The sequence below is a fragment of the Meriones unguiculatus genome, chromosome 18 (assembly GCF_030254825.1).
Source record: "Meriones unguiculatus strain TT.TT164.6M chromosome 18, Bangor_MerUng_6.1, whole genome shotgun sequence".
Lineage (NCBI taxonomy): Eukaryota > Metazoa > Chordata > Mammalia > Rodentia > Muridae > Meriones > Meriones unguiculatus.
Window position 1 is genome coordinate 12826008 of NC_083365.1, and position 24837 is coordinate 12850844.

The window sequence follows — 24837 nt, forward strand, 5'->3', positions numbered from 1 at the left end:
ACCAATTGGTTACTGAGCCGCCACGGGCTACATCCGAGCAGAGGTTCTAGGTTATACCCATACATGGTCCTTGGTTGAATGTCAGTCTCAGAAAAGACCCTGTGCCCAGATATATTTAGTCCTTGTGGAGCTCCTATCCTTTCCCCATCATACCAACTCCCCTTCTTTCTTATGATTCCCTGTACTCTGCCGAAGGTTTGGTTATGAGTCTTTGTATCTGTTTTGAAAATACTGCTAGTTAGAGTCTTTCAGATGCCTTCGGTAGACTCCTGTCATACGTTCAATGCACATCCCATCTGTCTTTCTAAATGAGGATTGATCATCTTACCCCATGTCCACTCTCTTGATTATCTTTTTTTAGGTGTATAGATTTCATTATGTTTATCATATCGTATAGGTCTATATAAGTGAGTATATACCGTATTTGTCCTTCTCCTCCTGGGATATTAATAAAAATTATTTAAAGCACACTTCATCCCAGGAACTATTTACCTCCTCCAACGCTCATAAGCAGGGCTGATGGATTTTCGTGGTGCACATTATATAGCTAAGAAAACAGGCTCAAGAGAGCAAGTAGTGACAAAGCTGAAACTCAGACCCCAAGCCTGTTAACATCAACATCCATGTCCTCAACCAGCACTTTATTTTACCTCAAAACCCAGCACTGTCATCCTGACCTCATGTGCTGCCCAAACCACATCTCAGACCAGATGCAGAGGGTGTCTTGGATGAAGTGGTCCATAGCACACCTAAGGAGTCACCGAGTGATTCTAATAGTGACCAGGACTGAGGCCCACTATCTGCTCACTCTCCTTTATCGCTGCAGAAGTATCTCTGAACGCCCCTGAGCTCCCACACTCTCTTGTTTCTACCTCCTACCGTTTTGTTTGTTTACTGGTTGGATCAGTCATTCAGCAGTTCCATTGATTCCCTATAGTGTAGCTCTAGCTGTTTGGGAAACACTGGGCATCGACATGAATCAAAATGAAGCTCTCTATCCTCATGGAGGCTGCTCTCCAAGAGAAGGGATACGGCAATTATGAGATGTCTACAAATATGAAAGGCGAAACCAACTCTTTTTAAGCAAACTATAGAAAAATATCTTTGTGACTTTGGGGCATCAATGTGGTTTGTTTGTTTGTTTGTTTATTTGTTTTTAATTTAAGGTATGTAAGGCATAAATCATTAATGAAAAACTGATCAGTTTGACCAAATTTAAATATTAACCTCTTTTTCACTGATAGACACTATTAAAAAGTAAACAAACAAACAAACAAACATGTTTTATAAGACTGATTTTCAAAATATATGAACAGCTCTTACAAGGAAACATGAGAAAAACAATCTACTATGGCAGAATGCATGCATTTTATCCAAGAGTAGATACAAGTCCACATCTGAAAAGATGATTTACTTCATTAAAATTAGAAATATGGAAATTTACACCAAACAGCCCTTTAATTGAAAGTCTGCCTCCACCATTTATTGCCAAGAATGTGGTGACTAAGGCTGCTTGGAATCTGCCAGTGGGTGTGTGTTGCTGGCATTCACAATAAAATACGGTAAGTACGTTGATGGGTGGACCAGGAGATGACATAGGACCGTATAAAAGGTGGAGCAGGAAAGGCTTCCTGAAAGCTGAAGCTATGGCAGGGAAGGGTGTTCCAGGCAAAGAAGGGACGGGTGTGATCTATTCAGTGCCAAAGAAAAGCTTACACTTCGTCCAGTTCAAGAGGCCAAAACCATGCTTACAGTCTAGGCACCAGTGGCATTCACTCACTCCTTCATTCAGTGTGTGTGTGTGTGTGTGTGTGTGAGAGAGAGAGAGAGAGAAAGCACTTGCCCATTAGAGAGAGAGAGAGTGAGGGAGAGAGAGAGAGGGAGAGAGAAAGCACTTGCTCATTCAGAGACATGTAGAAACCAGAGGTTGACTTCAAGTGTCTTCCCAGACTCTTCTTTATATTACTTGTTGAGGCACAGTCTCTTGTTGAACCCGAAGCTTGCCTTTTCTGCAAGACTGGCTTCCCAGCAGGTCCCCAATAGCACCTTGTCCTCACCGCCTCAGTACTGGGGTTAGAGGCACACTACCACACCTGGCTTTCATATGGTGCTGGAGATGTAAACTCAGGGTCTCATGGCTGCATGGGGACCACTTTACACACTAAGCAATCTCCCTAGTTCCTCGTTCACACACTCAGCAAAAAAATTCTCCGCCACCCGCCATGGACCAGATCCAATACAGGCTTAAGCTCTACACAACTGAATCCACCGAGGAAATACCACTCTGGATGTGGGACAAAGGATAGGCTGAAGGGTCTTTTATAACTAGCCGTGGACAGATCACCAGCGAGGTGAACCCAGGCAGAGGACACAGATGCAGAGACGGTGTGTGTGAGGCAGAAGGAATCAAATATGAGAGCTGATGAGATGTGAAGATGAGTGAGGAGACTGGAGGAGCCACAGCCAAATATCCAAGTGGGTGGTGAGATAGTCATGGGTATTCTAGCCCAGTTTTGATATATCAAGACACATTAGGTAGCCTATCTCATTAAAACAAACAAACAAACAAACAAACAAACCCACATTTATTTAACTCACAGCTCTGGCAGTTTAAGGACATGATGGCAGTATCAGCTCAGCTCTGGCAAGAAGGTCATAACAAATGATACTGTGATGGCGAGGACACATGAAGATGGCATTACCAGACAGGACATCAAAACCAACTCAGGACTCCTTAAAAAAACAACTCAAGGGTCTCTGAAGGATAACCGGAAACCCTTGTAAAGGTATGCTGTCGGTGACTTAAGGACTTTCCCATAGGCCTCACTGCCTGGCATCGACACTGATAGTCAGGCTCCCGACACACCCACGCCTGGGAGAAAGGGGAAGCACCCACTCAAACCAAATCTAAACCACAACAGCGAGCCAGGAATGAAAGAGGAGACCAAAGCGTGGACAACAGTGTGTGTGGTCCAGCACAGGAGACCACAGGAGATGGGACAGGAATGGCCCACAGAGAAGCAGGGTGGTGCCGCAGACACCGAAGTGGAAAGGTGGTGGAACAATAAAAGATGAAAATGGTCAGTAGGAAACACTACTGAAGACTTGAATGGCAAAACACACTAAGCATTGACTGTGGGGCCAAAATAATCTTCAGATGCTTTAGATTAAGTGGCGGTGAGAGCAAAGACACTGAGGGCCGAGACATGAAAGGAAAGTCCAGGTAAGTGCCCTTTCAAGGAAAACAGCAGTAAATGGAAAGGAGGCATTGCCTTCCTCGTGTTTGTTTTGGTTTGTTTTTTTTTTTTTTTTTTTTTTGGTATATGTGTGGCGTAAGTGGGTGTGGTGAGAGAGTGCCTGCCAGTACAGTACAAAGTTAAAAAAAAAAAAAAGGCACGCTGGGGCTGTGGTGGTTGTAATCCCAGCACTCAGGAGGCAGAGGTGGGCAGATCTCTGTGAGTCTGAGGCCAGCCTGGTCTACAGAGTGAGCTCCAGGACAGCCAGGGCTACACTTGAGAAGCAACATTCTGTCTCAACCCTGACAACGTGCTGCAATTCCATTCTGCCATTCAGCGTCCATAGTAACCACAGGGTAAAGGCCACAAGTTCAAAAGCGTGCTCCCTCGTAAAAGTGCTCCTCCATCAGGTGCCAAGGTCACTTCTCAGGTGCTCAAACCACTCACCATTCTTTTTGTTTGAGACAGGGTTTCTCTGTGTAGCCTTGGCTGTCCTGGACTTCCTTTGTAAGTCCAGGCTGACCTAAAACTCACAGAGACCTGCCTGCATCTGCCTCCCTGAGTGCTGGGGTTACAGGCGTGTGCCACTGTGGCCAGCTACCACTCACCATTTTTAATAATTGACTCTAAGTTCAAGAAGCTTCCCGACCCCTTAAAATGTAATCAATTGCTTAGTAAGGCTCAGAACTCAGGAACATTTACACTTGTCACAATTCTATTACAAGGGACACCAATCAGAAGAGCTAGCCCAATGGCCAGATACGGGGGAAAGATCAAGTCAAGAAGAGGTTTCTGCACTTGCTCACTGTGGAATGTCGGTGTACTCACAAAAGTACACCTTAACCTCTGAGCCATCTCTCCGGCACAAAGAAAGTTGAGGGTTTTTTTGGTTGTTTGTTTGGGTTTTTTTTGTTGGCTCCAGTGAGTAGGGTTTTGGGGGGTGGGGGGATTGTTGTGTAGGCGATTCAGATGGAGTCTCTGGTCACTGAACAAATTGAATCTTCTCTAAAGATCTAATGATTAACTGGTGTCCGTGGCTCAAGGCCACAATCCTACAATCATGTGCTTAGTTTCTATGGTGCCTAGGCCCCGCTTTGAAGCCACTTAGACACTGGAATGGGAGGCAGCTTCCTGGGTGGTGAGCGCAGCGACATACACCTTTTAAATATAACATTTTGATTATAATTTGAGAATTTCATACATGCACGTGTATTTTGATCATAATTGATCACATTCACCCTGAAATTCCCTCCCTACCTCTTTCCATATCTACCCCTTTATCCCTACTCCCTCTAAACTTCAGGCCCCTCCCTTTTTTTTTTTTTTATACAGCTCACTGATTCCAGCTTGTGCTATTCTGTTCTCACAGTGTGGGTCCTTCCATAGGAGTGTGGTCAACCTAACAGAGGCCACACTATCAGTTATATTCCTGCTGCTTAGAACATCCCAAGGGCATCAGGAAGTGGCAGCACACTCCTTTGATCCTAGTACTCAGGAGGCAGGGGCAGTCGGATCTCTGTGAGTTCAAGGCCAGCTTGGTCTACACGGCGAGTTCCAGGACAGCCATGGCTACACAGAGAAACCCTCTCCTGAGAAACAACAACAACAACAACAAAAAAAAAAAACCCAAACAAACAACCAAAAAAAACCCTCAACTTTCTTTGTGCCGGAGAGATGGCTCAGAGGTTAAGAACACTGGCTGATCATCCAGAGAGCCTGAGTTCAATTCCCAGCAACCACATGGTGGCTCATAACCATCTATAACTTGATCTGGTGTCCTCTTCTGTCATGCAGGCATACATGCAGATAGAGCATTCATATGTATAAATAAATAATTAAAAAAGAATATCCAAAGAGCTTTAGAAGCAGTATATCAGCAACCTAGGACAAAGACCAAATAAAATCTGTATTAGATAATAATTGAAGATTTGAGGCCTGCAAAAGAGGCAGATGAGATGCAGAGTTTCTGCCACTTCAGCAGTAAGACAACAGATGCATGATGGGAAATGCCATGGGTGCCCCCATTTCATGGCTCTGTATAAAAGAATGTAATAATGCCAGGCTCACAGGACAACGGTATGTAAAACTACTGCTGTGGATAGGAAGCCCTGCACGACTGAGGAGCAGAGGGAGAGCCAAGTGAGTGGCACCCATTGCTGAGGCGAAGCAGCTCCTTCCAACGGCCCTCAGCAGCCCCAGGGGGGACACAGTGGAAGCGGATCATGTGTGCATACAACCAGCCTTGGATTCTATAGAATGAGTGCAACAGAGTAAAAATCAAAGGGCTGCTCATGAAAGCGGTATGAACATTATTGAAGAGAGAGAGCATGGGAATCAAGCTGTGGAATAAGGGAAGAACAGCAGAAAGGCAGCTAGAGACTGTGGATGTAGATGGTAAGAACAAATTGATGAACTGAGATTGTGTAGGTGAGAACTCTGGAACGCTGGAGACCATGGTCACAGATGAGAATGTGCACATGGTTGCAAAAATGGGATTGTTCCAAGGGCCCTGAGGACAGCAAAAGAGGAAATCCTGTGTTCAGTACCTAATTTTATTTTTTATATTGAAGATCGTAAGCTCCCTAAAGGGAGATAGCCATGTCCCACTCGTCTGTGTTTGTCTATAGTACAAACAATGAACTTTGAAGACTAGATGGTGCTAAGTTGTGAAGAGTGCTGGAAAACCCAAGATGCCCCTGAGTAGTGACCACAAGAGTGCCATTCTTCTGCTTGGACAAAAGCCCCAGGGACCTTGGTGCATCGCCAATATTCCCCATCCCTATTGCAGCCACAGGTGACACTTACTGGTCACACACAGGCTCACTCATAATCAGCGGGACCAGCCGGCGTGTTAGAGTGACAACAGTGGAGGCAAAGCCATATCCATTAGTAGGGGAAGGGATGTGGAGGTGGAGAGTATCTCCCCACGTCCACAATGTTTCATCTCTCTCAGGTGGTTTCCCTTGTGGGACTTTGTGTATCGTTAAAACAGCTGTTCATATTGTAAAATGAGGGCACCAACGAGTTTCCTCAGACACAGCCAGAAGGGAAGTGCTACGTGTAATCTCCCCTGCTTTCTTTTCAACTTACCCACCATGTGCTGTCTGGGCAATGTCAGGCCCCGCTTTGAGCGCATACCACAAGCAGGGTGTCGAGTAGGAGGCGGACACTTTTGACAGCAGCGAGCGTCAAGGGTGTTTCAGGCAAGTCACACCCAACTAACAAGACGTACAAGAAACTGACAAGAAGTCGTGTTTCCTGGGGAAAAGTCATGAAGGTCCTTTTCTGTGAATGAAGGTAACGGACCATTTTCTTGTTAGCAGGGCAGATATAACTTAGAAAAAATAGAAGTGAATTTTGTTGTTCTGGGACAACGTAAGCCTAAAGTAAATACCGTTGAATTGTTGGTTTTTTTTAAATAGTATCTTCTCTAAAGTCAACCTTTGGGAGAATAGAGGTAAAGAGCTAGATTGGCTGAAACCTAGCAGTCCCAGGCAACACTGTTAACACTGAACTATTTGATGACACTTTTAAACATACAATGAATAAAATTTGCTCAAAGCCATCATACCAGGTTTATGAATAGTTCCAATGAGATTACATAAGGGGAGAGAAGGACCAGACATGATTTCCAAAGTTACATGAGAAAATGGGAAGCCGTGGCGGAGGTTATTATAATCAAGGCACATGTCTACACATATGAAAATGTCATAATAAAATCCCTCGCTGCTGGCTTGAATGTGAAGTGTGCCCCGTAGCCTCATATCCTGGGCATTTGATCTCCAGTTGATGATCTGGTTTCTCATGTAGCCTTTCAAAGATGGTTGGTGGGAGCAAGTGGTTCATGGCCGAGCCCCAGTTCTTGTCCTGTTTTCTGATTCCTGGTTTGGTTAACTGTAGAAGCCCTTGCCACACACTGCACCGCCATAAAGTTTCGCCATCCCTTTTCTGTCATGATAGACTACATCCTCTGAAACAGTCACCTAAATAAATCTGCGCACATACACTGCTTTTTTCAGTGATTGTTTCATATTATAAATATCAGATCATCAAAGCTAAAGAAAATGGGGTTCCATAGGCCAAGAGTTGAAGGAGGATGTTAATGAATGGAAAATCAGCAAGCAGAAATGTGAGAAGTCAGTGAATTCTGGCCAAGCTTGGCAACAGGATCTTGGATAAAGATAGGCCACGTGACCAGATGGTATCTGGGAAATGAGGCAGAAGGAAAAAGCAGACTAAATATCAGGACCAATAAGTTGTCCATGGCAGGATATTCCTGCTAAGCTAAACTCGGTTCTTTACTAAAACTAGCTCTCACAGGCCTGGCGCAAGACTCAGGGAGCCGCCTAAAACTTTACCAAGCACAGATTGTTTGCAGGTGTGAACACTAAGTGCTTTGACACGCAACTGGGGTAAGCCAATGAGAGAAACATGAGTTCAGAGAGAAAGCCTTACTCTTCCATTCCATCTCCATGCATTCCCTTGTCCGTGCTGCCGTGTGTAAGATGACAGGAAAGGGACCAGCTTCTAGCAGCTAAGCAAATTCTGCTGAGGTTTGCAACCCAGGGTGACACTGAAATTTCAGAGTCCTGGGTTGTTGCAAGAGCAGGATATAGGGTCATGCCTTCCTCTCGATTTGAAAGCCCAGTGTAGGCAAGGAGAATTGGAGTTGGAAGCCAGGCGCCTGTCCTAATTTCTAGCACACCTCACTCCTTGATGATCAGCTGATCTTGGGAATTTGGTCAGAGAGCTAAGCAGGTCCTCAGGTGCCTTGAAGCGGCTGTGGAGTCGGGCTCTGTTGGAAAACGCCTCAGTCTTGCCTAGCAAGCAGTTTCAGAGGGAACTCCCACGTGGAAGTGGGGGAAGGCAGACAAATGTGCACTCAGCCAGAGCCACACAGTCTCCCAGGCAGGGCCCAGGGTCATGATCCTCCCAGTCAGGGCACTGAACTGAATCCCTCTCTGTGCTTTCCAGGGCTTACATATTCCAGAGCCCAGGAAACAAAACTCCTCACAAGAGTCACCAAGGCCACAAGGTGAGAAACTGCATGGAGAACGTTCCTCTCTCTAGTCTCTGTGCAATATTTCAATCACCCACTTTGCCCCCCCTCATAATATAAACAAGTTTGAAGAGGCTTTTGGGGAGATCCTTCCTACTCTCTGCCACTCTTCTGCCAGGCCATGCCCGAAGTGTAAATGGAGAAAAAGAGCAGATGGCCTTGCTTGTCGGGAAACTAGTCCCAAATGGAAGCCAGGAGTGGTGATGGCAAGATTGTGCCTTGTTTCTATTTATTTGGCCAGTTAACATTTGTGGAACATTGTCTGGTTCCAGTCATGGCTACTAGCGAGGAACTCTCACCCATGTAGTGCATGTATAAATAAAGCTTAATGATAGAGGTTTACCGAGAAACCTGGACGGAGAGCCTCCTTGTCACGTGGAGGGGAAGCATGAGATGAATCTTGAGGGACTGAGTAGGCCCAAATGACAAGAAAGAGAATGAGTGGACCATGGGTTGTGCAAAAGCACAGAATCCAGACAGAATGCATTATTTAGGGAGTTACAGCCAGCTGGGAAAGGCTGACGCACAGGGGAGGAGAGGAGAGCCTGGGAGTCCATTGTAGGCTTTGTAAATCATGCATATGCTTAAATCTGATCACTCAGGCATAGGGAACCAAAGGTGGGTTTTAAGCAAGAGATTAATGGCCTCTAATCTGCTTGTTGGATACAGCTCTAAGGCTGCGTAGGAAGTGGATGAAGCATCCCTGGCAATCAAGGGATTCAAGAACATGATTTAAATAGCTAGGGTGAAAAGGAGACAATCTTGAACTACACTACATAGTTAGTAGGCATAGAGAGAAATCTACCTGCACAAAAGAACAGCTTAATCTATGGATGGTAGGTTGGAGATGGATGGATATGTCCTTGGGGTGGCAATGATTGGCAGAACAATTTTTGGTTGAGGTAAGTTCTCCAGTGAGAGAGGAAGTGAGGCATTGATAATGGAGATCTTTTTCACTCTTTGCTCTTACATATAGGCTATACTGTCATAGATACTTAACACTTTTATATTTTAAGTAAAAATGATTGTATATAATAGCAAAAAGCTTAGGAACGGTAGATTTATTGCTACTAATCTTGATATTTCCTGAAACATTATACCAAAGCATCACTAGATGTGAAAATCTGCTTTTAAGAACGGGCCGATGTCAATGAGATATTGGTAGGTTGTCTAAATTTCTAATGTCAGTAAAGAAATGACCCCCAATTCAGAGCCTGGTGAAGTTTAGGCTATCTACCAATAATCTTAGAGCCTTGTCTTCATGGGAAGTATTAACACCTGTCCACCATCAGACCCCTTCATCCCACTCGGCTCAGTCGTTAGGGATATCAGCCACCCAGAAACTAGGCCTGGACTTAATTAAGACACCATCAAATTCTGAGTGGGCTTGCTGAGAACTTTCTCCCTTCGAGAGAGAAAACTGTTCCATCCAAAAAGGAGGAAGTGGCTGGAGAAGTGAAATTAACACTGTCTTGGAGGGAAATGGCCAAATCACCACCCAGGACGTAAGAACCAGAAAGATGAAAATGGGCCGACCAGACATGTCGGAAACATTTTATCATACATTTGGAGCTCCAAGTTCATGAAAGATATTCCAAAGACGGAAACCCTGGAGAGACTTTTTTAAATTTATGTGTATACTTTTTATTTAATTATTTTTATTAATTACAGTTTATTCACTTTGTATCCCCCCTGTACCTCCCTCCCTCTTTCCCACCCATGTCCCTCTCCCAGTCCACTGATAAGAGAGGTCCTCCTCCCCTTCCCTTGATCCTAGTCTATCAAGTCTCATCAGGAGTGGCTGCGTTGTCTTCTTCTGTGGCCTGGTAAGGCTGCTCCCCCCTCAGGGGGAGATGATCAAAGAGCAGGCCAATCAGTTCCTGTCAGAGACAGTCCCTGTCCCCATTACTATGGAGCCCACTTGGATACTGAAGTGCCATAGGCTACCTCTGTGTAGGGGTTCCAGGCCAGCTCCATGAAGAGAAGGGGGAAACAAAAGGACGAAGGAAATCCATAAACAAGGTTGCCAGTCACAGGTGAGGAAGTGACTCCGAATAAGGAAGAAACTCGGAAAAGGGAAGGAAGATGACTGACTACTAATTTGGAAAGTCCCAGCGTCGCCCCAGGAGACAGAAGAAAGAAGAAGCAAATTCACACAACGCGTCAAACCGCTGAAAGGGAAAGAAGAAAGGTATGGAATGAAATTCACTCCAGTGTTAAAAACACAATGTAGAAACACTTGGGTAGAGTTGCTGAAACATACATATCTACCCAGCAATGCTGTTTAGAATATAATCGGGTCTTTGAGAAAATGGTCCAGAGATGGGTTCAGTGTAGACGGGAGGAGGCGGCAATAAACTGTCAGAAGGATTTGAAGTGCAACAGAGCAGCACTAGATAATGCTTAGACGTCATTAAGGAGCCAGAGATGATGCCAGGAGCCAGGTTTTGGGGGGAGGGGCGGCAACTGAAGCTTAGTTATTCCTTAAGGGCCATTAACAAATAAACAACTGTTGTTTCTAGGTATAGATATATAACCAGATATATATATATATATATGATACAAAACAATGGTATAAGTCAGAGACTGCAACCCATGATAAGCAGACAAATCCACTGAAGCCGAGGGGAACCCTGCAGGTGTCCAGGCAGGGAAGCAAACTGAGAAGAGGTAAGAATAAAAATCCAGTTCGGATTGACTTCATCAGCCTGGATCAGACTTGGGGAATCTGACCCCAGGAGGTTCATTGCCATTATATTTAAAACACACTACAATATGGAAAAAAAGTTTCCTGGTTGATATGATCCCAAGTGCACAAGAAAGTATAGCTACACTGAAATTTGATTAAGGGTTCTAACGATAACCTGTACTACCTTACAGTCCTAAGGGTCTGGTCTGGTCTTGGTCCTACAGATAGCATAGAGGCTGTTTGGGCTATTAACTACCTTTGGTCCTGGTCGTAGGAGCTTGGTATAACCTGGCCCAACAGATAACACAGATCACCAGGCTGTAAGTCACCTCCAGTTCCCAGCCTTCTGGATAGAAGAACGGGTTTTAGGTCTAATCTTTTGAGGGGGCAGTCCTGAGTGCTTAACATTCTGGGCTTCTCAGGAGATCTGGGGTCACAAGGACCTTCATGCTGTGCTCCCAACAGAAACCCATTAAATTGTGCATTAATTATGGCTGCTTTTGTGAAACTATAGCAAAGTTGAGTCAATGCACCTGAAACAAAACCCATCTCCCCTCTCAGAAGACATTAACAGGTGCTGGAGAGATGGCTGCTCCTGCAGAGGACCCAGATGCCTTTCCAGAACTCACATGGTGGCTCACAGCTGGCTGTGACTCCATTCAAAGGATCTGGCACCCTCTTCTAACCCACCCAGGCACCAGGCAAGTACATGTATCCACGCAGGCAAAACACCCAAACACATGAAAAATAATCTTTTTGTAACACATATTTCCAGAACTTCCAGAAAAGTATTATCAGAGTCCTTTGTTCACCGCATTTCTCACCCACTGTGAAAAAAGAAAAGCAGAAAGTCATGTGCTGTGCCACTAAGAGCTTTTTCTGTTAGATACGAAGGGAAGCCAATTTTTCAATGGCCTTTCAGAGGTAGAATAACAGCTCATCCATCAAGAGAGAGAAATGTTGGAGACCGTCTATTACAAGGCTCACATGCCAGTTCCTCTGTTTAAGTTCCCCTGAATGTAGATAAGGGAGGGAAATGAAATCTTCACTGGACTCTGTCTACATCTCTTCCGAGCTCTCCGGTCCCGAAAAGGAAACCGACATACTGGAGGTGATGCCAGGAGAGGAAGGAGATCGTGAGTGGACATGACGATGCACACCCATAATCCCAGCACTTGGGAGGCTGAGACAAAGGATTTGAATTTAAAGCCAACCCGAACAACGAGGCTGCTTCAAAACCACAATACGCAACTGGTCAAAACGGCTCAGTGGGTAAAGGTGCCAGCCGTGCAGGCCTGTAACCTGAGTCTAATCCCCAGGAGGTGGAGAGAGAGAAGCGTCTGCAAAAAGTTGCCCTCTGACCTCCACATGTGTGCCATACTGTGCATACACGCCCCATACATAGACAATAATAAATAATAATAACTTTGATGCAAAGCAGAACTGGAGAGTTGCCTCAGCAGTGAAGAGCGCCGGCTGTTCTTCCAGAGGACTGTGGTTCAATTCCCAGCACCCACAGGTGGCTTATCACCTGTAACTCCCGTCCCAGCGAGTTCGTGCACACACACACATCCAGGCGACACACCCATACGCATAAATTAACATTTTCATTAATAAATAATTGTGAAACGAACAAGAAACATTTCCTGTAGTGCCTAGTCCTAAATTTCTAAATCCCTTAAGATTTAAAAAAAAAAAAAAAGGAAGCTAGAACACGTACTTGATGATTTCTGATAAACTCCAGAGAGGACCATAGAAAATGTCTTCATTAGGGTTACTAATGCTGTGATGACCAAAGTAACTTGGGGAGGAAAGTGCTTACACTTCCACATCACTGTTCGTCACTGAAGGAAGTCAGGACAGGAAGCCACGCAGGGCAGGAACCTGGAGGCAGGAGCTGATGCAGAGGCCATGGAGGGGTGCTGCTTACTGGCTTGCTTCCTATGGCTTGCTCAGCCTGCTTTCTCATAGAACCCAGGACCACAGCCCAGGGATGGCACCACCAAGACTGGGTCAGGCCCTCTCCCATTAATCACCAATTAAGAAAATACCCTACAGGCCTGCCTACAGCCAGGGCTCATGGAGGCCTTTTCTCAATTGAGCCTCCCTCCTCTCAGATGATACCAGCTGGGTGAAGCTGACATAAAGCTAGCCAGCAGAACAAACCCCTTGTCAATCTGAAACGCAAATACACTTCTTTTACGATTTATGCATTTTAAGTATATGGATGTTTTGTCTGTGTATACATCTGCACGCCAGAAGAGCATATTGGATCCCATGGAACTACAGTTACAGACACTATGACCCACCATATGGGTGCTGGGATTTGAACCCAGGACCTCCGGGTGGGCTTCCAGTCCTCTAAACTGCTAAGCCGTCCCTCCATCCCCAACACACCACTCTTTAATCAGAGCCGTTCCTTTCTCATTTATCCCCAAGATGTACATCATTATTAACGTCACAACATGAAACAAATAACTCAAAGCTCTCACAGTCCTTACAAATTCAAACACATTAAAAGCTCAGCCTCTTTAGAAGAGCCAATCTCTTTTAAAACTTAAGTCTGTTAAAATTCGAAGTCTCTCAAAAATAAATTAGATACTTTATTTCAAGAGAGACAATCAAATCAAATAAAAAAACAACCCCCAAAAATGTAAATAATGCAACATCCAATGTCTGGGATCCACTCAGGATCTTCCGGGCTCCTCCAAGGGGCCTGAGTGAATTCTCTGGCTCCGCCTTCTGTAACACACACAGCTTGTCTTCCAGGATTTGGCCTGCTCCACTCTATGGCTGCTGCTGTTCCTGATAGTCATCCCATGGTACTGCCATCTCCAAAATGCTGGGTCTTCTGCTGCAGCTGGGTTGTGCTTTCAGCAGTAGCCTCCTCTGGCCTCTCTTCATGGTGCCAAACCTCAGCTGCTGTTCAGGACCCCTTCATGCCTTCAAAACCAGTGCCACCTGGGTGACTGACACATTTCCAAGTCTGACTATCAGTGCGAGGTACAGCCTTGGCTGCCTCTGAAACAGAGCTTCTCTGTGCTCTTAGGAAACATTTCTCAAAAGATCTCACCTCAACAAAGCAGGCCTCTTCTTGATCACTGCTGGTTACTCAGCTCTAGCCGACCAGCATCAAATATATCAGAAAAGCAAAGGTTCCATTTTGGTAGTTATAGTATCTTCTTAATCACAGCTGACTCTTCACCCCCAGCTGACCGGAACCACAGAATCTTAATTCACAATAACAAACAGCCTTGATAGAGTCTTTAAGCTTCCCTCTGAAACTTGACAAGCCAGGCCTCTATCTTCTATATTGCGCTCAACATTCTTATCATCCAAGCTCCTACAGAAAAGCTCACCAAGAATTGAACACCCAATGGCTTTTCTTGCACAAAGTTCCAAAGTCCTTCCACAATCCTCTCAAAACAACTTGGTCAGGTCTGTCACAGCAATACTCCAAAAATCTCAGTGCCAATTTGTCTTGGTTTGGGTTACCATTACTATAATGAAACTCCATCAAAGAAAGTTGGGGAGGAAAGGTTTATTTGGCTTACATTCCCACTTCACAGTTCATCATCAAAGGAAGTCAGGACAGGAACTCAAGCAGGGCAGGAACCTGAAGGCAGGAGCTGATGCAGAGGTCATGGAGGAGTGCTGCTCACTGGCTTGCTCCTTATGGCTTGCTCAGCCTGCTTTCTTATAGCACCCAGAACCACCAGCCCAGGAATATTACCACCCATAGTGGGCTAGGTCCTGTTCCATTAATCACCAATTAATAAAATGCCTACAGGATTGCCTACAGCTAGGCTTTATGGAGGCATTTTCTTATTTGAGGCCCCTTCTTCTCTGATGATTCTACCTTGTGTCACATTGACTAGTGAGTACTGAAAAGATGAAAGAAAAAAAAAAAAAACAAAACAGACCCCTAAGAACTGTACGAAGGCTCCGACACCAAGAATGAGACCAGGTCTGGAAAAAGCAGTGGGGACAGTCATTGCTTAGCTTTGTTCTGATTAGGAGGATAAACAAAGAAGGAAGCATCGAGGTAGAATGCATACATTGACGAGGCATGATAACTCATGCCTGTAATCTCAGTCCTTGGAAGACAGATGCAGGAGGATTGTCATGACTTTGAGGCCAGACTGGGCTATGTAGTATATTAATTCATACTTTTCACAGCAATAGAAAAGTAACTGAGACAGATTACTTGCTCCTTTGAAGAAACACCTGCCTCCATCTTAGAGGTGTGAGAGACCAGACTAGAGGGAACCTTACTGCTGAAAAGTGCCCAGTGAGTCAAGAGCTGAAGAATTCCCCAAAAGCTAAAATACCCATCACTGTCCTAGCATTGCCCACTTCCTCTTCTGCTTTGTTCATTTCCTTGGTCTACATTGTCATCAATATTGTCATCGCTACACCACACCCCCAATACAATATGACGATTTCTATCGTGAGTTATTTTCTACTCATTGGGGACCAAAGGGACCAGAAGGAAGTGTGGCCTGAGGGATAGGGTTTGATAACACATATTGTGCAACTTGCCTGCTCTATACAACAAGGGAAGAAGGTTTGGAGTCCAAGCTACAGGGCCAAGATGAAGTATGACTGAATAATAGAGTACTGAAGACATTGCCCCATAATTCCAAAATTTCCCTCTAGAAGAAAAAGAATCTTCAACCAGATTATTGCACTAGACAAATCACCTCTTGTCTCTTCGTCTGGGTTTCTTCATCTCTTATTCACATTTAAATGGCAATTTGTCTTTATGCATTTGGTCTCCCAGATTTTACCAGACAATCACTCCTCTCAGACTCAGGCATCTGGGAGTGTTAAAAATAGAAGATAGTGAAGAAGATGCTGCAACTAGACTGAGGTCAAAGTTCCTGACAGACCACCCCAGGAGAAGGGACTTGGAGCTGACTCAGGCCCTTCGTAAACATTCTTTCCTGTCCCTGGCTTTCACCATCCCTGACTCTGCTCGGCTCACGACAGCCCACAAAGTCATCGGACCCTCCATCACTGCCCGGGGGCTCTGAGGAAGGTGGCAGTCCCTCCAGGCAGGCTTGGATACCAGTGGCGAGTTTGAAATGTGGACCCCGTGAAGGCAAAACAAACAAATGCACCAGGTGGCCCACACAAAATCTCTGGACTGTCTACAGGACCAGATAATAAAATCCTATTAAGTCTCAGGGCTGAAAGAACTGATTATTGCTCACCAAACTCAGATGACACTGAGGCCCTTAAATGTCTTCAGAGTTCAAATAGAACACATAGTTGATCAAGGGTGGGATTCTTCTGTTTGCTTTCCTGAAATTGAGATCCTGTGAACTAAATTATCCCACCCCACCCCACCTTACCCCCCAACCTCCCCCCCCAAAAAAAGGCTGTTTGATGATCAAACCTTGTTCCACAGTGCAGTCTGGTCTCTCTTTCTGATTCCAGCTTTCTCTGTATATTTCTCCTGAGTGCTGCAGAGTAAGTTCAGTACTCAAAACATACTAGGTACAAGCTCCTTTGAATGAATACACTGTCCAACTCCTGCTCACCCAGGCTAGTCCCTACTGTGCTAGACTCAGCTCTAACAGAGCTCACAGGCTCTCTGAGAGATTAGAGAATGAGTTAGCTTTCCATTGAGGACTTGAATGACTGCTGTACCATAGATGTGCCCGAGGTACGGTATGCACCGTTCATATGACCTGGTTGTTCTTTCAGTCCAAGCAAGGAGAGCTGACCTGGGCAGGCACTCCGCTGCTAAAATAACAGTCTAGTCATCCTTGGTATTATCAAGGGATTTGATCTCCCCAGGATCTTACAAAAACAAGAATTTGCCAAAGTGTTTTTTTGTGTTTTTTTTTTTTTTGTTGTTGTTGTTTTTTTTTTTTTTTTTTTTTTTTTTAGGCAAAGAATATCTCTGCATTTTTCAAGATGGACTATGCTCAAGAATATGCATATTCATCACCTTTGCAGGATGCAACTTCCTTCAGGCTCATTTTGTGGACTGCCTCGCACTGCTGTGGTTTCACCATGAGACTGGCTATGGTACCTGGCACCACCCTGGCACTGTCAGGTTGCACAAACTTGCTTCCAGGGTTCCCCTAGCCTATGACAAGCCGACACAGATGTCTGTGTGCCATGTGTGCCCTGCCCCGCGCAAGGAAGGGCACATGCGTCTCCATAAGTCCCTGCTAACACAGCTGATGGACAGCTCCTGCAGGCGGGCTCCGCACTCTCCAGCCAGACCAGGAGGACTATTGATGGGGCACCACCTATGGTTCTCAAACTCCAGCTGGGGAGCCCCCTCAGCTGAAACCCAGGAGGCAAGAGAGGTGCTGCATTTGTGGGTGTGCGTCTGCGTGCCCTCCTTTGTTCCACACATCCTGACTTCTGTTCAGCTAACGCAGGAAAGCCCCGCATTTTAATATTGACACCCTCTGTACAACCGTCCAGATGAAAAATAATGCCTGTTTCCACGATGACACATTTGCAAATGTGTCACAGTTTGCTGCCTCTTGCACTTCCAAGGATTAGAAATTATTTCAGGGTAACAACAGCCTCTTCCTCCGAGTTCCCATCAATCTTCTTCCCCCTCCCCATACCTTCGACTTGGTTGTGAAATTGGTTAACCCAAGGGAAAATTTCTCAGTTCTTCACTTCTGCTTTTGAGGACTATAAAACGGAGGGAGAGCTGGTGGACAACAAATCCTGTCGTGGTTCGAGGCGTAACAGGCTCATCTAGAATTCTCTCCAGCCAGGCTTCCTTGTACAAGTAAGACTTGACTCTCACAACTAAGTCCTCAGAAAGAGGCTATCTATCTTGTCTATCTATCTATCTATCTATCTATCTATCTATCTATCTATCTTCTATCTATCTTCTATCTCTATCTATTTCTCCCCTCCCCCTGATAATGGGCTTTTTATTTAAAAAAAAAAGTAGCTCTAGGGCTATGGCTTATGAAATACTCTGGAAATGAATAGTGTTTATGTATCAGCTGATATCTACAAGGTAACTGTCTCCTAGAAAAGTTTTCTGTTTGGGGTTTAGCTCAGCTGTTGCTTTAATCTAGACCAGCTTTCTCAACCTGCCTACTGCTGCAGCCCTTTAATACAGTTTCCCAACCATAAGATTATTTTCGTTGCTGCTACATAACTGTAATTTTGCTACTGTTATAAATATAATGTAAAAATCTGTGTTTTCCAATGGTCGTAGGTGAGCCCTGTGAAGGGTCATTCTCAACCCACTGGCTGAGAACCACTGTTCTAGGCCCGTATAACAGTTTCTCGATTCCTTCACTCATTGGTTAGAGATCAGTTTCTGCATGCCTTCTCTGAAGTAGAGCTTAGATGAACAGAAATGAAGGTAGCCCCTCAGGGAACTCACACTGAGGATGTCCACTCACTTTCTCTCTTCACACAGGTGTCTGAAGCAGCTATGGCAACCGTTCCTGAACTCAGCAGTGAAATGACAGCTTTCCACAGGTCAGTGGGGAGCTGGAGAATGCACACGGGGGTGATCTACGTGCAGAAGCTACCTTGTCCCCAGTGCACCTCCTTCAGCGGCTATCAGGGTTCAAGTCAACCTGGCTTAAAGGCTGATTTCACTGCTTCAAGCCCAGCCTGGTGACCTAGTGCTGTCCCTGCAGGGACTCCTACAGCTGCAATGGAAAGAGAACCTTCCATATGGACAGCACAGGAGAGCCATTTGCAAAGTCTGGCTTGGAAGCCAGACTTAGACTTCAGCTAAGTCTGCTAGTTTAGAATTTAAGAGTCAGAATTCAACAGAGACCACCCAGAGTGCCCACTCACCTGGCCCAGAGTCTGCTTCCAGACTGTTGCTTACATAACACTATGGAACTTGACAGAAGTCTTCAGGAAGCTTTTAGCACCATACTCTATGTAGGTTTATTGACAGTGAAGGTTTGTGTGTGCAGTATTAATAAGGAGGCATCACTCGAGCATGTCTGTTTTCATTTCAGTGATGAGAACGAGCTGTTCTTTGAGGTTGACAGACCCCAAAAGATGAAGGTGAGACTCTGGGCTTAGCTTCCAGCCTGTGGAGGGGCTGTGGCATGGGAAAAGCTCTAAGTGGGGTGAAGGGGACTGGGCTGCCTTGCTCTCAGGATATTTTATGTTGGGATTAGTTTGCCTCTTTCAGTGAGATGGGCACAGGCAACCCACACACTGACTGGCTCCCACACAGCTTTCACCCTCCCAGAAGCTCATTAACTTTGCTGGTGGTGATCATGGCATTTCATGCTAGGAAGACAGTCTTCACCACACATTTAGTCCTCCTTTCAGACGGGTCACTTACGTCAGACTCTGGATGCCAGACACAATGACCTTCAGAATTAGCTCAGCTCCCTTCTCCACCATAGAATAGTTTTTATGTTCCTGGGGAAGAGATTAAGACAGAAAAAAAAATAGGTGATATAAACAAAGAGTCAAATAGGATTTTTTAAAATAACTTGTGACCTTAGACCAGATGTTTTATTGCCCTGTGTGACCTTAGACAAGCCACTGGGCCCTTTGGGCTCTCCTCTCAGAAACATGGGGCCTGAGTCAGAAGATCTCTGAGATGTTAGCATTCTGTAACAACCTTCAGTTCTGAAATGTTTTCAGTGCTGGCACATGGGCATTTTCCAGACTCACTCCCATGAAGAGTCATGTTGACATCCCAGCTGCCCCTGCCTCTTCCCATGATGGCTAATAATGCTCTAATGTGACATGGCGTCAGCCCAGACAGGCTATTGCCCGGGTCAGCAGGCAGCTGCTTTTCTCAGACCTTTTCTCAAGTCCATGACAGCCTCCCCCAGCTGCAAAATCCAGTCCTCAGCTTAAATGAGTATTTTTTTAAAGACCATTGGCTCAGCCCTAGGAGGAGCCCCGCAGCTTCTCAGCCAGGCTCTGGCCCCTGCGACCTGCTCAAGAGCCTGGCTCTCACTGGGAGGCTCTGCTCTGGACAGAAACTTCTCTCCCAATCAGCTTTTCCTTTAGATCATTGCAAGTTTCCAGTACTGTCCTCCAACTCTGAAACTATTATGCCTCGAGGCACCTTCGGTTAGGCCTTCATGTGTTTCTCTGAAGAACAGGAAAGTGGTAACATAGTTCACAAACAGAAACTGTGCTTATGGTGTCTGCCAAATGCCTGTGAGGAAAGGGGTGTATGAAGAACAATTGAGAGCGTGTTGGGTAATCTCAGCTGACGAGGAGACAGCATGAACATATTGTCATGAGAAATTAAATGTGCGGTGTTGGAGCAGCAAAGACACCAAAAGACGAAAGGTTTAAGTAGGCGTAATTATGCTGTGAGGCAAGCTCTGTATGAGAAAGATAAAGTAGAAAATGGGGTTTAGTATAAAGAGTGCCAGGAAGCCTGTGTCTGGTTGCCATGTACCCCTGAGTAAGCCACTTCAATTCTCTGGGCTCCAGAGACACAAGGATTGTGGTTAAGAACTTAGTTCTCTCCAGGGCCCTTGGTGTTCTCTGGGGTTACGGGAGGAGCACCACCCTGGTCTGACAACTTAATGCACTCAGTGCCTGGCTTCTCTAACAGGGCTGCTTCCAAGACCTGGACCTGGGCTGTCCAGATGAGAGCATCCAGCTTCAGATCTCCCAGCAGCATTTCAACAAGAGCTTCCGGCAGGTGGTATCGCTCATCGTGGCTGTGGAGAAGCTGTGGGGCATGCCTGTCTCTTGCCCGTGGACCTTCCAGGATGAGGACCTGAAAACCTTCTTTTCCTTCATCTTTGAAGAAGGTACTTGATGAGATCCGAGGGCAGACAGTAGGCCTTCATTCTGGACCCTCCCAGTCCACCTCTTAGCCCCTCAATGTCCCTCCTCAAGTGCAAGACCCTGAGTGGCAGACATTCCAACCATCAGAAGAAAGCAAGGAAGCCTTGAGAGGACTGACTTAAAAGAAGGCCTTAACGATGCTTACATTTGCAACTCAGCCTGTTCATTCTCCAGGGACTTTGGCTTCCACTGGAGCTCACAAGTCTCACAATGTCCCTGTTGAGCTATTCTTCTTACTGGCAACATTTTATGTAGACACCCCTGTTGCTAGCCCACAGTGAAAGGTCCTGACACTGCAGCTTGTCTCATGAGGCCTGATCCAACACCCTTGCCCACCCAACTCCCAGCCTCTTTATACCCCACTAAAATGAGCATAGACTCTTGACTGGGCATGCTTAGGTGTTGCTTCTCTTTGCTGGGCCTGCTCTTCTAATTGTCTGCCTAAGCAACATCTGTTCTTTGACTTTCAGAGCCCATCCTCTGTGACTCGTGGGAAGACGAGCAGTTGGTGTGTGATTTTCCCATTCGACAGCTGCACTGCAGGCTCCGGGATGAGCAACAAAAGTGCCTCGTGCTGTCTGACCCACATGAGCTGAAAGCGCTCCACCTCAATGGAGAGAATATAAACCAACAAGGTAAGCAGGCACACCTGGGTTCCCCATCCTGGCCTCCTGGCAGCCTCCCAGGTCCCTGTGTTTTAAGATGGCAAACATAACAGCAACAACAACAAGATCACTTTCCAGCCCAGTCACAAGGTCTAACAGACTGCCAATGTTCCATTAGCGTGCAGCCGCCTGATGGGCATGCCATAGCTGCCTGTGGGTTCTTTTTCCCTCCCTGTGAGGCCGAAATGTGGATGGTACGGAACTGATATGTCCATTTCTGTTCCCATCCCTGTCCCTTGCCCCAACATCCTTCCCACCAATACCACATGGTTCCTTGTGGGGAGCTTCACTGACCATCGGGAACTTACATCTCTCTTCGATAATAGCAAGTGTTCCAAGTGCGGTGAGGGTATCTTTAGATGTGGGGATGGACTTGGCACCACGCCACCGTGGCTAAGTGGGCAACAGCTAACAGTAGTGGCGCATGCGCCTCTGTTGGGCTTCTGATCTTAGAAGCTTTGAAGAGAGCTGTCTGCTCTTGTCCAGGTGGAAAAGAATCTTATTTCTTTATAACTTTATAAGGAGTTAATTCTTATTTCTTTGAACATTATGAAAGCGGCCAGGGGTCTCCGGTTGAGACCGCTGTGGCTAAGATCAAAATGGCTGTCTCCTTTTTGAAGCCACTCTTCACAGCTAAGGCAGTTCTTCCCACTTACTGCTCAAATTTCTCAAAAAGTACTGACCCCTGAGTCCTTTAGGAGCACAGCTTTACTTGTTTTCATAGTGACCAAATTGTACTGGCAGGCTGCACTGATGGGCACACATAGCTTTACTGCTTAAAACTCAAACATTAGATCCCTTTCATTCTTCATTGCTGCTACTAAGAGCATCGGGAGAATCCTGGATGAGCCCTCTGACCTATGAGAAGCCGGCTAGTCCCTCCTGTGCCTAAGGAAGCTCATGCTGAGCTCTCCACAGAGAACCGTATGGTTTTGCCTGTCAAGGCTGCTTCATGAGTCCACCCTGCACTGCTGTATCCTTGAACCCAATTCTTCTTTCTCCAGTGGTTTTCTCCATGAGCTTTGTACACGGTGACACAAGCAGCAACAAAATACCGGTGGCCTTGGGCCTCAAGGGAAAGAATCTGTACCTGTCCTGTGTGATGAAAGACGGCAGGCCCACCCTGCAGCTGGAGGTGAGAGAACTGGCCCAGAGAAGCCTTGTCTGTTGTTGTCTTAAGACTCTTTGCCATTATTTACTTCTCAGACATCCACCTGCCCTACCCTCCAGAAAATGCTGGCAGCCTTCTTGACAGTTTACATAAATATAGAACAAAATTAGCATTACTTTTAAGTGCATATAAACCCCACTCCCATGGGAAATTAAGCCATTTTGCTGTCATTAGCGTGTCCTGCCACTCTTGTTAGCCCCGACAGAACATGTTGTATCAAGGCAGAAAGGGCCACATGTGGCTACAGTTTTTCCCTCATCTGAGAGAGGACAGTTTGGAGAACTGTCCAGTTGGTGGGATTCACCAGAAAACATCGGTCCACTCCTAGCACTTGTAGCATTCCTAACAAAAGCTTTCATTCCCAAGCTGATGCCATTCTACCCCAGGCTTTAGGGAAAAAAAAATATGACAAAAAAATAATAATAATAACCCGGAAACTAGGTACTCTTGGAAGCTTTAATATAATTTTCACTTTTTAAGATATATCTACCCATATGATTCTTCCCCTTGGGCTTAAGGACTCAGAACAAACAAAGACTCCTTCAGTGGTTAGATAGAAAGATGGGGTCCCTCAGTAAAGAATGTGGCCCCAGGTCTTACAACCTGTGCACCAATGTACTCTCCTCCAGCAGCCCTGAGAACATGTCTAGCATGTTTTCTAACATGCGGTAGCTTTATCCTTTTCATCACACACACAAAACAATTCTTCTTTCTGTTTTTCTGCAGAGCGTGGACCCCAAACAATACCCGAAAAAGAAGATGGAAAAGCGGTTTGTCTTCAACAAGATAGAAGTCAAATCCAAGGTGGAATTCGAGTCTGCACAGTTCCCCAACTGGTACATCAGCACCTCCCAAGCAGAACATAAACCTGTCTTCCTGGGGAGCAACAGTGGGCAGGATATAGTTGACTTCACCTTGGAATCCGTCTCTTCCTAAAGTAAAGGCCGGGCTCCTAATGCCTTCCCCCAGGCCATGTGATGGAGCTCCCTTGTTGCCAACGAGGAAACAACTCTGTTTCCAGGGGAATCCTTAGTCCTCTGCCAAGATGGGTCTCTCTTACCTGTCCTGTGTTTTCAGAAACATTCTGTTCAAAGAAAGCCTATCTTTTCCTCCTGGCCTCTGATGAGCAACCACTTATCTATTTATTTATATATTTATTGATTGGTTGATTTATTTAAGTTAATCCAAGGGGTACACGAGACAGCAATGCCTACAAAAGAACCCAGTGCTCATGTTTATGGAATAAATTGAATTTGGACCAGTGCATAGCCTGCACTGGGTTCTTTTGGTGAAGCTGAGAACGAACAGGCTTATACTATGCAGAAGAGGATATTTATGAATGAACCATTGTTTTGATGAGGATGAAATAAATTACACCAAAACAAAAAAACTTTCAGCCTGGTTATTGACTTCTCTTAGAGTACACACAGAAAGAAAAAGATAAATTGGGCCATGAGAATTCTTACTGGAGGTCAAGAAGCCCATTCCTCACAGTGGAGGGCAGCAAAGTACCCTAGATACATCCTTGGCCACAAATATAAACCATCTCACTCACCCTCTACCCTCTTAACTTCTTTCTTTCTTTCTTTCTTTCTTTCTTTCTTTCTTTCTTTCTTTCTTTCTTGCTTTCTTTCTTTCTTTTTCTTTCTTTCTTTCCTTTCTTTCTTTCTTTCTTTCTTTCTTTCTTTCTTTCTTTCTTTCTTTCTTTCTTTCTAGGGCTGGAAAGATGGCTCAACCAGTGAAGTGTTTCACTGTGCATGCATGAGGACCTGACTAAGCTCTCCAGCATCCATACAAAAAACCCTGGCACAGTGGTATATGGCTGTAATTCCAACGCTGAAGATGTAGGAACAGAAAGATCCCTGGGGCCTGATAGCCAGCCAGTCTAGTGGGCATCCACATCCATAAAGGACCCTGTCTCGAAAATTAAGGTGGAAAATAATTGAGGAAGACAGCTTATTTTGATCTCTGGTTTCCACGCCAACATACGTGTGTGTGGGTGGGCACATGCACACACACACACACACACACACACACCCCACACAAAGGGATTTTCATTACACATGACTCATCCAAAAAAATAAGATCAGCTAAAACTGTAAAGGGAGTAAGATTTGCTCCTAACGGTTGACTTGTCTAGTCATTTAGTTCACAAATATCTGCTAAACAAACACTTGAACACCTAGTACAGAGATGAATAAGCTGAGAGTTCTTAGTTAGATAGGGGA

The 24837-nt window shown here is 45.4% G+C and overlaps 1 protein-coding gene and 1 long non-coding RNA gene across 3 annotated transcripts in view; one reads left to right on the top strand and one right to left on the bottom strand.

Annotated features, from left to right (window-relative positions):
- LOC132648937 (uncharacterized) overlaps positions 1–19372 on the bottom strand; it is a 32944-nt gene extending 13572 nt beyond the window's left edge. Inside the window, exon 1 of one of the 2 annotated variants that reach the window (XR_009587334.1) lies at positions 19293–19349. This is a non-coding gene — a long non-coding RNA (uncharacterized LOC132648937). Of the gene's footprint in view, positions 1–19292 lie in introns of both variants that reach the window. The other variant, XR_009587335.1, reaches the window with a different exon arrangement.
- On the top strand, positions 17651–23999 carry Il1b (interleukin 1 beta). The gene is made up of 7 exons (XM_021641964.1): positions 17651–17750; positions 18399–18460; positions 18958–19006; positions 20535–20736; positions 21244–21408; positions 22443–22573; positions 23336–23999. Exons 2-7 carry the CDS (start codon positions 18414–18416, stop codon positions 23543–23545), a joined length of 804 nt encoding a protein of 267 aa, XP_021497639.1. The 5' UTR covers positions 17651–17750; positions 18399–18413; the 3' UTR covers positions 23546–23999.
- The last annotated feature ends 838 nt before the right edge of the window (positions 24000–24837 follow it).

Bases quoted from the DNA above. Each gene is read 5' to 3' on its own strand.
- Il1b (XM_021641964.1), top strand. From the start codon at position 18,414: ATGGCAACCGTTCCTGAACTCAGCAGTGAAATGACAGCTTTCCACAG. The intron at 19,007-20,534 runs GTGAGACTCTGG...CTTCTCTAACAG, and splicing joins ACAGACCCCAAAAGATGAAG to GGCTGCTTCCAAGACCTGGA. The intron at 21,409-22,442 runs GTAAGCAGGCAC...TTCTTTCTCCAG, and splicing joins AGAGAATATAAACCAACAAG to TGGTTTTCTCCATGAGCTTT.